The sequence below is a fragment of the Dipodomys ordii genome, unplaced genomic scaffold, assembly GCF_000151885.1.
Source record: "Dipodomys ordii isolate 6190 unplaced genomic scaffold, Dord_2.0 Scaffold8, whole genome shotgun sequence".
NCBI lineage: Eukaryota > Metazoa > Chordata > Mammalia > Rodentia > Heteromyidae > Dipodomys > Dipodomys ordii.
This window is the reverse complement of record NW_012267224.1, coordinates 25,943,519-25,956,087: the sequence shown is the minus strand read 5'-3', so window position 1 is coordinate 25,956,087 and position 12,569 is coordinate 25,943,519. Positions and strand designations below refer to the sequence as shown.

Sequence of the window (12,569 nt, the reverse complement as noted above, 5' to 3'; positions counted from 1 at the left end):
CAGGCAACTGAGAATCTCTGTCGTCCATACCATGCTGTTCACCATAATCCTCCCCCCCCCCCCCCCCGCCCCACCACCACCACTTTCCTGACTCGACTTTTAAGTTTTGAAGTCTTGATTTAAAGTGTGATCACATTGGGTACTTAATGAACTCAAAGCGAGGAGTTAAGTCCACCAGGTAAGTTTACCTGATGGCAGTGAAGGGAGGGAGGGAGCATGGGAGGGTACTAGGTCAAAGGGAGGTTGCATACTTAACCAGACAATGAGTAGGAGGGTGAAGAGGCTAGCTTTCTTGTAGACAGTGGTAAGTTTACTGAAAGCTCACGCTGCCCAGTCAGCTGCACTCTGTGGGGCTCACCCCATCAGGACCTCTGGGAATGAGGTCCAACCTGCATCTAGTCTCCAACTCCCATTAGTTAGCAACTCCCATTACAGACTCAGGAATCTGGTAGGATTCTTCTCTTCTCCCTCCACCTCCCAAAATAATTTAGTATACCTAGTATCAGTATTTATATATAGATTGATTTTCTTCTGCTTGCTTTGATAGAGTGGCTCCGTAATTCCATTTCAACATTACCAAGAACAGTTATTTTTTTTTCCCCCTGAATTGCTTGTTTGAACAGATGGCACATCCAAAGTTTGTGGTTTGGTTGAAAAATGATTTTCTATGTTCCTTGCAATTCATCCCTCAAGTTCACGGCCATCACCACCTGAGAATACTTAGTGTTCAGGGAAGCCGAAAGGGAGCATAAATCCTGCTTGCTTTGAACACAGCTCAGGGTTCACCGTATGGGCCTGTGCTGGCCAAGGCTAATCAGCTGTTCCCCTCTCCTTCCCTTTTTTTGTTCTTGTAAATCAAGAGGCCTCAGTATTAGTCACTGCAAAAGAGATAATTAGTAAGTACAAGCCACTACCTTCATCCATCACTCTATGCCTCAGATTAAACCTAAGCCAAGAGGCTAGACATAGCTAATGGTACCCCAGGATGAGTGGCTGTCCCTGAATTTATTTTCACAGAAAGCTTTTGAGTCGGAATATTTCCTTCTTGATGAATTCCCCCTTTTCCCCCAGAGTTTGTAATGCCAGCTAGGATACAAGGCCAAAGAAAAGGCTACTTACCCATCTTATAAAGTTTTCAGGAATACACACACACACACACACACACACACACACACACACACACACACATCTTTAGAAGCCCGGGAATCTGAAATAGCAGTGGTTTCCTAATGGTATACATGGGGATTCAACTAATTTAAAAATACCTTTCCCTCTTCAGTGCTGAGACAGCAGAATAAGATGTTTTCTCACTGGGCTCTGCTGTGATTCCCCAAGAAAGTAAAGAAAGTAAAGGCTGGTTGTCCAACTGGAAAATTAATTTCCTGCTCTGGCACAGCACATGATCAAGGGCACTGATGCCCTCTAAAAAGTGTTTCCAGAACAGCTGAATCGTCTAGGAACTTCCTTCCCATGCGTTGCTGACCAAGGCTCTCATGGAACTATTTTATTCCTTTATTTATTTTATGACTTGGTACCGCTCGAATGCACACTGGCCTCTGTTTTTCCATCACACAGTGTCTCTTCCAGTGTTTGAATTGCCCATATCAATCTTTTTTTAAAGCTATATTTTAGGAGAAAAATTCCCAGCCAAAGTTGCTGATGGATATAGTAAAAACTCACCAATTCTAGGGAGGGGACTTGGGCTTCTTCAGTGTTGGCAGCATTAGCAGTGTAAGCTGGCTTGTACTGTCTATTTTCCTCTTGTAGAAGAGGGTGGAGGCTTGTATAATCATAGTCCCCTTCTACAATATTAAAACTACATTTCAGCCAAGAATGGTAGCACACATCCAGATTCCCAACAATAGAGAAGCTAAAACAAGTTGTTTGTAAGTTTAAAGTTAGCCTGGGCTGCATAGCAAGTTCAAGACCAGCCTAGGATATAGTGTCAAAACAAAATCCCCCCAACACCCACATCTCATCATTGATTATAGACAATATCATACTGGAACTTTCAAGTATGCCACCAATTTAGTGATCCAAAACACTTTAAAGGCAACTCCTCTGTACAATTCCTTAAAGATTATTTTTAAAAATTTTAGGAAGAGAAAACTATCTCCATGCTGACTGAATTGGCCACACCAGACTGGGTTTGAAATCTGTTTAAGCAAATTTGGTATCTCTTGACCTGGGGTATATTACTTGTTGTGAAGTATAAGGTCCTTCTCAATGACAAAGGTGCTTTTCATCTGCTCAAGGATGTCTTTCTGAACACATTTTTTAAAAAACTGTTTATTTCTTTGCAAAGAAATATGGAATTGCAGTCGTTTTTCAGAAAAAAATGTATTTGCATAAATTCATTATACAAAAGAATTTCATTGTGATATTTATACACATGCATTTAATGTATATTTGATCAAATTCTTTTTGTTGTTGTTGTTTTTTGTTTTTTTGGGTCCCGTCATGGGGCCTGAACTCTGGGCCTGGGCGCTGTCCCTAAGCTCTTCAGCTCAAGGCTAGTGCTCTACCACTTGAGTCACAGCGCCACTTCCGGCTTTTTTCTTTTTGCTTATGTGGTGCTGAGGAATCGAACCCAGTGCCTCTGGCATGCAAGGCATGCGCTCTACCACTGAGCCACCTTACCAGCCCTTGATCAAATTCTTGCATCCTTGTTATTCTTCTTTAGTCCCTCTTCCTTCTCTCTCCCTTCTCAAAAGTTTTTGTTTGTTTATTGTTGTTTTTTGTCAGTCGTAGGACTTGTACTCAGGGTCTGGGTACTGTCTCTGAGCTCTTTTGCTCAAGGCTAGTGCTCTACTACTTTAAGCCACAGCACTACTTCCAGTTTTCTGGTGCTTAATTGGAGATAAAGAGTCTCACAGACTTTCCTGCCTGGGCTAGCTTTGAGCCATGATCCTCAGATCTCAGCCTCCTGAGTAGCCAGGATTACAGGTATAAGCACCAGTGCTCAGTTCAGTCCTCTTTTTATAGTCGTCATATTACTTTTATTATTCAGACCTTCTTTTGAGGAGGAGTATTTGCTTCATCCATGTCAATTTTATACCCTTCTGCCCTGTTTTTAAGACTTTCCATGTATACAGTAACTTTATTTCAATGCTAAATCATAATGTAATATTTTCTAAAACGTTTAAGTAGCAATTAAACTCAGTGACAGGAATGACTCTGACATAGTATAAGCAATAATACAAACCTGTGATCGTGTTGGCCACACTCAGGCAAAAGCACCTGAGTCATAACCGCCATTTGGCAATAAAAATGTTCAGCCTGATCTGTCACATAAAATCTTGACCTCAGACATCCAAAGAATATCTGAGGTGAATTATGGGAATAGCTACCATTTACTGAACATTTACTACATATGCAGCAAAGTACTGAATTCATGGCAAAACTTAAACTCAAACTTTATACAAAGTATGTGCAGATTATACGACTTAACCAGGGTAAAATAATTGCACAAGATGCCCTAGCTCAGTAAATTTTAAGGCAAGGGTGCTAATCCAAAAAAAAAGATGCATTCTGCTAGTTCTGGAATTTTAAGGGCAGTAAAATTTTTGTGTATGTATCAACTGTAGACCAACATTTGATTGAGTTTCCTGAGAAAATGAGGCATTTCTCCAAATAAGATATCAAAAGTTTATTTCAAATAGTTTAATCATAGCTAGTCATGATGAAACACACTTATAATCCCACTCAAGAGGCTACAGCAAGAAGATTCAAAATTCAAGTCCAGACCCTGTCTCTAAATAAATAAGCAAGTAAATCTAGTAAGTCTACTTCAAGCATACAAGTTTGATACGTTTATTTGTTGAGAGTAATGGTCCTGGGTCTTGAATTCAGGGCTTTGAGCTCTGTGTCAACTTTTTGGCATAACTGGTGCTCTACCACTTCAGCTGTGCCTCCAATTTGCCTCTTTGGTAGTTAATTTGGAAATAGAGTCTCAATAATTTGTCTGCCTGGGGCTGGCTTAGAACCCGTGATCCTCGGGTGTCAGCCAGGATCCTGAGTAGCTATGATTATAGGTGTGAGCCACCAAAACCTGGCTCAACCATGTAAAATTTCGTGTAATAAACTGATATGACAATATATACAATTAACATTCATTATATGCAAATTGCTGTTTCTTAAAGGGGCTTTTCAGAATGATTTGATTTTTACAACCATGGCATCCCACGATCCTTACCACAGTGCAATGAGATGGTTAAATCATCACCATTTCCTGACCAAAAACATTGCCTGTGGACCAAAATAATGTCTCCCAGTGGCAATAAAAATATGTTCTTGGAAAAACATTGACTTAGATCAGCACAAACCGTGGTCTCCTGAGCTTTGGGCTGTTGGACCAATAAAGTAGCCTAATTTCCAAAGTTTGTCTTTTGGTGAAACGGATAGAAAACAAATATGTTTTGTAAAAAACCCACAAAAGATGTTTTACTCCATCAATATGAGAGGATATGGAAATGAGTTGCATTTCCCAGGACACAGACGTCCCCAGGCCACTGGCCCCTCTGAAGAATGGAAAGGTCCAGTCAGACCAGCCCGGGGGCAGAGATAGAAGCCACCATACTTGTCCCTAGGGAACAGTGATGCTGAGTAAACTATGGCTTCATGGTGACTTTCTGATTTCATAGACAGCTAAATGTGGAATCTGGGAGAAGCTTCATATTTATGTCCAGTGTGAAGGAGCTAACCCAAAAGGAAGAAGTGAGTGTGCTTGAAACTTACTTCAAAATAAGCATCAGCAAGAAGGAATTACCCCATCTCAATAGTCAGAGATAATAGCCCCACTTCAAACCCTAGTCAGGTAGACATTATAACTTTCTTACATCTGTGGTCCAACAGCCAGGGTAGAGATTATGTTAAGAGAATGCAATTGGGATTTCTTAAAAAGTGATTTCTTGCTGGGTGCCGGTTGCTTACACCTGTAATTCTAGCTACTCAGGAGGCTGAGATCGGAGGATCGCCATTCAAAGCTAGCCCAGGCAAGGAAAACCGTAAGATTCTTATCTCCAATTAACCACCAGAAAACCGGAAGTGGTACTGTGGCTAACTTTGAGCTGAAGAGCTCAGGGACAGTGCCTAGGCTCAGAGTTCAAGCCCCACAACTGACAAAAAAAAGAAGTGCTTTCTTGCTGGGCATCAGTGGTTCACACCTATTATCCTAGCTACTTAAGAGGCTGAGCTATGAGGATCTCAGTTCAAAGCAAGCCTTTAGTAGGAATGTCTGTTAGCTTCTTATCTCCAATTACCTACTGAAAAATCCAGGAGTGGAGTCATTAGCTTCATTAGCTCAAGTAATAGGGCACCAGCTATAAGCAATATAAAGCACAGGGACAGTACCCAGGCTCTGTGTACCCAGAACCAGCACCAAACAAACAAAGGTTGCTTTCTCAAATCATTACATCGTGACAAGTGTGTCCTGAGTGCCTGTGTGTGGAAAGGAGGGACATTTGGGGCAAGCTGTGTATTTGAAGGGGTCTGATAGAGCAATGGCAGCAGGGCCACAGCCTTTCTAACCTTCCCTGGCTTTGTTCAGCTGTAAAGGAGCCTCCCACTACGGCCTGACCAAAGACAGGAAGAGGCGTTCACAAGATGGCTGCCCCGATGGCTGCGCCAGCCTCACTGCCAGCACGCTCTCCCCAGAGGTGTCTGCAGCTGCTGCCATCTCCTTAATGACCGACGAGCCAGGCCTGGACAACCCTGCCTACGTGTCCACCGCTGAGGATGGCCAGCCAGCAACCAGCCCTTCGGACTCTGGCCGGAGTAACCGAACGAGGGGTGAGTCAAAGGGTTGGGTTGTCCTGGAATGGGCTCTGGGCCTTCCTTGAGATTGCCCTCAGTGGAATATTCACTGTGGAAAGTTCTAGAACATGTTTTTTTGTAAGGGGAAATGGTTCTGGTAGTTTTGGCAGCGGCTCAGTGTTCAATTCTCCGAAGTGAAATGAAACCACGAGTACCTCAGATCATTAGAACTATGTAATCTTACTTGGTGAAAGGGGTTGAAGGGAGGCCTGAGGATTTATCACTCCCACACTGTCAGACCTCCCCTGCCTGCCCAAGAAAAGTGCTGTGGTATTCACTTTAGTCCAAGGGAGAAAAGAAGAAAAGCACAGATTTTTCAAAAACATGCATATTTTACTTTATAAAAATATAGGAAGGTAAATTCTGTAATCCTATCACCTAGAGGTAATTATGTTTAATATTTTAATGCATATAACTTACGGGTATACATAAACATTATTTCTTTCCTCTCCTTTCCCCTTTCTTCTGCTTCCTTCCCTTCCTCTCCCCTCTTCTCTCTTCTCTTTTCTAGACAGGATGCTGATCCATAGCCTAGGCTGATCTCAAATTCAAGCTCCTCCTGCCTCAGACTCCTGAGTGCTGGGATTTCAGGCTCTGTGCCACCATACCCAGCTAAAAGATGGTCTCTATCAACAAATAAATACCTTCTCTCATCTCTCTCTTGCTTAGCACGGCCCTTTGAGCGGTCCACTATCAGAAGCAGATCCTTCAAAAAGATTAATCGCGCTCTCAGTGTTCTACGAAGGACGAAGAGCGGGAGCGCAGTTGCCAACCATGCTGACCAGGGCAGGGAAAATTCTGAAAATACCACCGCTCCCGAAGGTAGGTGAACCCCACCAGGTTGGACATAGCTGGACTTCCACAGTGACTTCAAGGGTGGCAATATCCTGACCACCAAGAACCTTCTGTCATCTCTCTCTTCCCAGGGATATAAAATTTTTTTAACCCAGACTAGCTTTTGTGCTTGTAAGTAATTAAAGGGAGAAACTACTGTTCTCTGTTACGTTGAGGAAAAAGGTTGTTGGATTCTTTAAGTACTAGCTTAATGAATAACAGTAATGATATGAAAACCAGTAAGTGCTGGCCATGGTAAGGCATGACTATAATCCCACAACTAGAGCTACTGTACAAGAAGATTTTGAGTTTGAGGCCAGTCTGAGCTATGTAAATTCCATGTATCCTAAATTATTATACAGTGAAACCTTGCCTCAACACACACACATACACACACACACACACACACACACACACACACACACACACATCAAACAAATAAATAAGTAAATAAATGGGGGGATTGTCCCTATTTTCAAAGAATCTGGTGTCTTCCCTGGGAAATATGTATGCAGGAGATTATGCACCAAGAGATTTCTGTATCCTCTAATCAAAACGTAGGAGATAAAATAATGCCAGTAGCCAAGTAAAGCATTTAAATGTTTTCTGTTGTTTTGTTGTTGAAGAGAACAATTTGTTCTGATGTTGAGTCAAACACTTTACATGTCAAAATAAATGTCTAAGAATTTCTAATAATTTATTTGCTCTCAAAAGGAGTTTCCATTACATTTTAAAATAAGAACATATTCCCCTGTTGGAACCTGAATCAATCCACAAGTATACAATTTTGTATTTGGTCATTATTTTTAAATACAATAATACTTGTAGTTAATGAGTAAAAACCATCTTATTGCTTGGCACAAAGCAAATAGTATACAATTCATTCGTGCTTACCATAGCGATATGAGGTGTGGCTCTGAATATCCTACCCGCATTACCTCATTTAACCTGTACAACAACCCTGAGAAATAGTGACACAGATAAGGAAACTAAGGTACAGAGAGATTACTTAGCTTGTTTGAAAGGATCTTACTGATCTTTGAATCTTATATTGTAGTCCCACACACACACTTTTTTTTTGCTCAGAACTAGGATTTGAATTCAGTATCTGATACTTTCCCTCCTTGGCTGGTGCTCTACCACCTGAGCCATGCCTTCAACCCCTTGTATTATAGCTCTATGAGTCCATGGATAGAGATTGTATCTTAGATCCTGTATGATTTTCCCAATATAAATGGTGCTAAGGAAATATTACCTTATTCCTTTCTTTTCGTTTTATATTATAACCTTAAAGTAATAATAATAATAATAATACCTTTTTTAAAGTGAGCACCTCCTAAGACAGGTAGCATTCTAAGTCAATGCTATGTCATGCTAAATAATGATTGCCATTTCACATGTATAGATGAGAGAACTGAGTCCTAAAAAGATAAGGTAACTAATGCAAAATCAGCCAACTAATTAGGGCTGGGATGTTAGCCCGGGTCCTCTAGCTCCAGAAACTACTTCTAACCATCAGTTCTGCTGCTTTCGACTCTTCAGGGTACAGAGGAGTCTTGCAGCTACTGTATTTATTAGACCCTCAGAAATTTCATGAGCAGTCATGTGAGACCTCTTCTTCTAGTTTCACATGGGTAGCCACTCATCTTGTGCTCTCTCTCCCTGGGCCTGTCCCAGTCCTGTAAGAAATGGCTGGGTTTCCCCCAACTCCCTGTCATGGTCCAACCAGAGCGCTCACTCTCCTTCCAGCTGCCATTCCAACTCTTCTTCTACACAGAGAATACTCTACTCCATAGGGTTACTATGACATCTAAAAATATACATTTATGTTGTTTAGCTCAATAAATGTCTACCACACGATAAACCCAGAGGGAAAATAATTGTTAAATCTTTTATCCCTCAAGCAAGGACACAATATTGAGCAAATTCTTCCCTTTCCAGACTAAGGCAAGTCTAAAGGCAGTTTAAAAATTGTTTTGATTCTCCAGGGTCACTAAAGCTCCTTTAGTGAGGATCTAAACATTTATGAGTATGGCTAGGTATATTGTTTTGCATCATGAAGTTAAGACATCCTTGAGTAGTTCAGGGTAGGGAGTATGATCTCTGTAAGTGTGTTAGGAAGGATGTATTAAGAAAGAGGAGAGGGTCTGGGAAGGTAGCTCAGTGGTAGAGTGCTTGCCTTGCATACACAAGGCCCTGGGTTCCATTCCTCAGTACCACATACATAGAAAAAGCTGGAAGTGGCACTGTGGCTCAAGAGGTAGAATGCTAGCCTTGAGCAAAAGAAGCTCAGGGACAATGCCTAGGCCCCAATAATGGCAAGAAAGAAAAGAAAGAAAGAGAGAGAGAGAGAGAGGAGGGAGAGATGGGGAGAAAGAGAAAAGAGTTTTGATGATTATTTTCAGATCTTACTTTTTTTAATTTATTTTTCTTTTTAATTGCCATTCCCTTGTTACATGACATGTTTCAACACATGCTTGTGGTCTGGCCTACTTAATGCAATCAGAGTAGTTTAAACACTAATTGAACTCAATCACTCACACACTTATAGCACTGGAAAGTGACAGATTAAGACGGCTACTTGTAGCCTTTCAGCAAACTCAGTTGCTTACATTAAAGTAAATCAGAATGGAATTTAAGAACCCACATTATCATATCTGAAGCTTCTCCTGCCACTAAATTACCTTGCCAACCACGCCATCATACTTACAAATAACTAATTTTTTCTTCATTGTTTCTGAAAACTTGAATTCACTTAGGAAAAATGTTCCAAGGTCGTGTGTTTTGAAAATGGGCCCAAAGAATGGTTAATACAGAACCAGGCTCCTAGTGTTGTATCTCTGCAGATGATAAAGCAAAAGGAGACTCTGTGGCAAAGACAGCAGTCAGGAGCTATAGTAGACAGAATGTCTGAGCCATCTATCTCCTAACTCTGAGATGGAGGCTCTGAGGGGCCATTTGCCCACCAGGCTCACCTGGGCTGAGTCCCAGCACTTCTTAGTTTCCTCTCTGTCACTCAGTACTGTGGCTAGTCAGTCCATTGGACAGGTTCCCTGTGGATCTATCTTGGCTGTGAATACATGGGATCGGGGCTCTGTGCAGGCAATAAAGGTATGGGTTATAAGAACTTGGATCTGATCTGACCCTGACGTGACCTCATTTTGCAGCTTTCTGCTTTATTTACTTCCTCTTTTTGTGCCTGAGCAAGCCCATGTGTAAAATAAAGGTCTGACCATCACTACAGAGCTGCACAGCAGTCAGTACTAGCTGTTTCTGGTCACAGGAGAAGGGCTCACACCTATCATCATAGCCCAAGAGGGTATCTGAGAATCATGGTTTGAAGCCAGCCCTGGCAGACAAATCCATGAAACTCTTATCTCCGATTAACCAGCCAAAATGTGGAAGTAGAGATGTAATTCAAGTGATAGGATACTGACCTTAAGTAAAAAAAGCTAAGGGAGAGTACAAGGCCCTGAGTCCAAGCCCCTGTACCCAGCATAATAAACTAAATAATTAATTAATCAAAATATACAATCTGGGCATGGTGAACAAACCTGGGGTTGTAGCTATCTGAGATTCAGAGGATCGCCATAATCCTCTGGCTGGGCTGGAGGTCAGCCCAGGGCCAAAGCAAAAGGTTTTATCTAAGCAATAGAACTAAGGCAAAAATGACTGGAAGCGTATCTCAAATGGTAGAACATTTCTCTAGCAAGTATGAAACCTTGGCTTCAATCCCTGGTGCTGCAAAAAGAAAATAAATAAGTTTGGAAATACCGACTTATATGCTCCTGGAATCTGCTTTCAGCTCTGAATTCAATGTCTCGGGCATATCAGGGGCAAACTTTCAGAAATCACCAACTAGGATTTGGCTTATTCTTGAATCTGAATCAGATCTTTTGACTTTCCATTAACAGGAGGGTCTGATGGAGAGGACTGACGATTCCCCACACCCGAGCAGGTCTTTAAGAACAAAATCTCCAGAATGATGGAAAGGGCCACAGAGCAGGTTCTATTTTTTGTCCTTCAAGAAGAAAGCAATGGCACTGCACTTAATTCCATAAAGACATTTGTTCAGTCATCCATCCATTCATTCATTCTATTTACTCAGTAGACATCAATCAAAGGCTGCTGCAGGCAGAGATCTAAGATTGTACAGAACCAAGGAAATGCCAGAAATCAAGCTGTGGTCTACAGCCTGCTTAATGTAATCCAAGTTGTTTAAACATTAATTGAACTCATTCACCCTACTGTTAAAACCAAGAATATACAGGTTAGCACAGCTGCGTGCTCCCTTATAATAAAGCCAGTTAGTTGATAGATTCTAGATTCCAGAGTCAAGCGGGGGACCTAAGAAATGGGTGTGAATGACAAGAATGGAAGTATGGATGCCATGAGAGAAAGCCATGAGAGGAAGTGGTGTGTTTTAAGAGAGCAAGGAAAAAGGATCAGAGGAGAGTTTAATTGGAAGGGATCATTTCATGCAGACCTTGAAGGAAAATTTCGGTTTAGGCCCAGGATGAAAAGCATTCCAGCAGAGCAACTTACCCTGGGCAATGAGGCAGAAAAATGGCAAACACAAATGACAAACAATGAACAGTTTACTTTGGCAAGAGAAGTGGTTAGAAATGTCCATTATGTGAGTGTCTTAAATAAGTCTTTGTTCATTTCAGTCTTTCCAAGGTTGTATCACCTGATCCCAGATGGTGAAATTACCAGTATCAAGATCAATCGAGTGGATCCCAATGAAAGCCTCTCCATTAGGCTTGTGGGAGGCAATGAAACCCCATTGGTCCACATCATTATCCAGCACATTTATCGTGATGGAGTGATTGCCAGGGATGGCCGGCTACTGCCTGGGGACATTATTCTCAAGGTAGAGACTGGCTGTGAGGCTCTGATAAGGCATGTGATATAAAAAGCCTTGAATTACAAATAACTGGATGGATGGATGGATGGATGGATGGATGGATGGATGGATGGATGAAGGTAAAATAGTGAGATAAACATGCTTGACACTTTCTATAATCATTAGAAAAGAGAGTCAGATTTTATCTCTGTGTGACAAAATTTGAAATAGGTCATCCACTCTTCACTTTTCTGTTTATCAATATTTGTCTCTGTATCATTTTATCTCTGTCTTCTCCTCTCTCTCCTCCTTCCTCCATCTACCAGACTTTCCTTCCTAGGCTGGCTTCAAACCATGATCCTCTGTTCTCAGCCTCCTGAATAGGCCTGAGCCACTGGTACCCTACTCACACTAAATTTTTGTTATCTTCAGCTGTCATTTGTGGTACAAGAGCTGCCAAGGCTCTATTTAGCAGGCGAGCCTGACCTTTTCTTGGTTTGAGGAGCAGGCCCTAGCTGCTGGTGACTTGTCTTTGTCCAGAGGATCTCATCCAACTCCGGAGATGGAGATGCATTGTTCTTCAAGGAGGGCTGTTTCCAAGCTCATTCCAAAGTGCTTGCAAACTGGTTATGAGATCACAAGGTCATGAAATCCTCCCAAACTAGAAACTCCAGAAGGTTGCTCCTGCGGAGTCCCTCCTCAGCATCGTGTGCAATGCAGTGCTTCTATCAACTGCTTTCTTGCAGAGTAGTGACAAGCACTGGGGGCTGCAGCCTCCAGGCTGGGCCTGTGGAGCCAGAGTAATTAAAACCAGGCATCCCAGTTTAGCCCTATTAGTGAGGCCCAAATGAGAGGGCCCAGCTTAAAAATGTTTGAGTAATACTACAGCCTGATCAAGCCTGTCAATAGAAGATCCTGGAAACTTCCTTTTGTATTAGATTGTTTGAAATCATGCAGAACTTTTTTCCTTCTTTTTGTTTGGGGGGGGGGTCTAGTCGTGGGGCCTGAACTCTGGGCCTGGGTGCTGTCCCTCAGCTCTTCAGCTCAAGGCTAGCGCTCTACCACTTGAGCCACA

At 41.9% G+C, this 12,569-nt stretch overlaps 1 protein-coding gene across 1 annotated transcript in view; it reads left to right on the top strand.

Annotated features, from left to right (window-relative positions):
• Positions 1-12,569, top strand: part of Lnx1 (ligand of numb-protein X 1, E3 ubiquitin protein ligase) — a 122,448-nt gene that overhangs the window by 73,648 nt on the left and 36,231 nt on the right. The window contains exons 4-6 of the mRNA XM_013009032.1: positions 5,549-5,790; positions 6,484-6,636; positions 11,319-11,521. Of these exons, the coding sequence (XP_012864486.1) occupies positions 5,549-5,790; positions 6,484-6,636; positions 11,319-11,521 (598 nt within the window). The remainder of the gene's footprint in view (positions 1-5,548; positions 5,791-6,483; positions 6,637-11,318; positions 11,522-12,569) is intronic.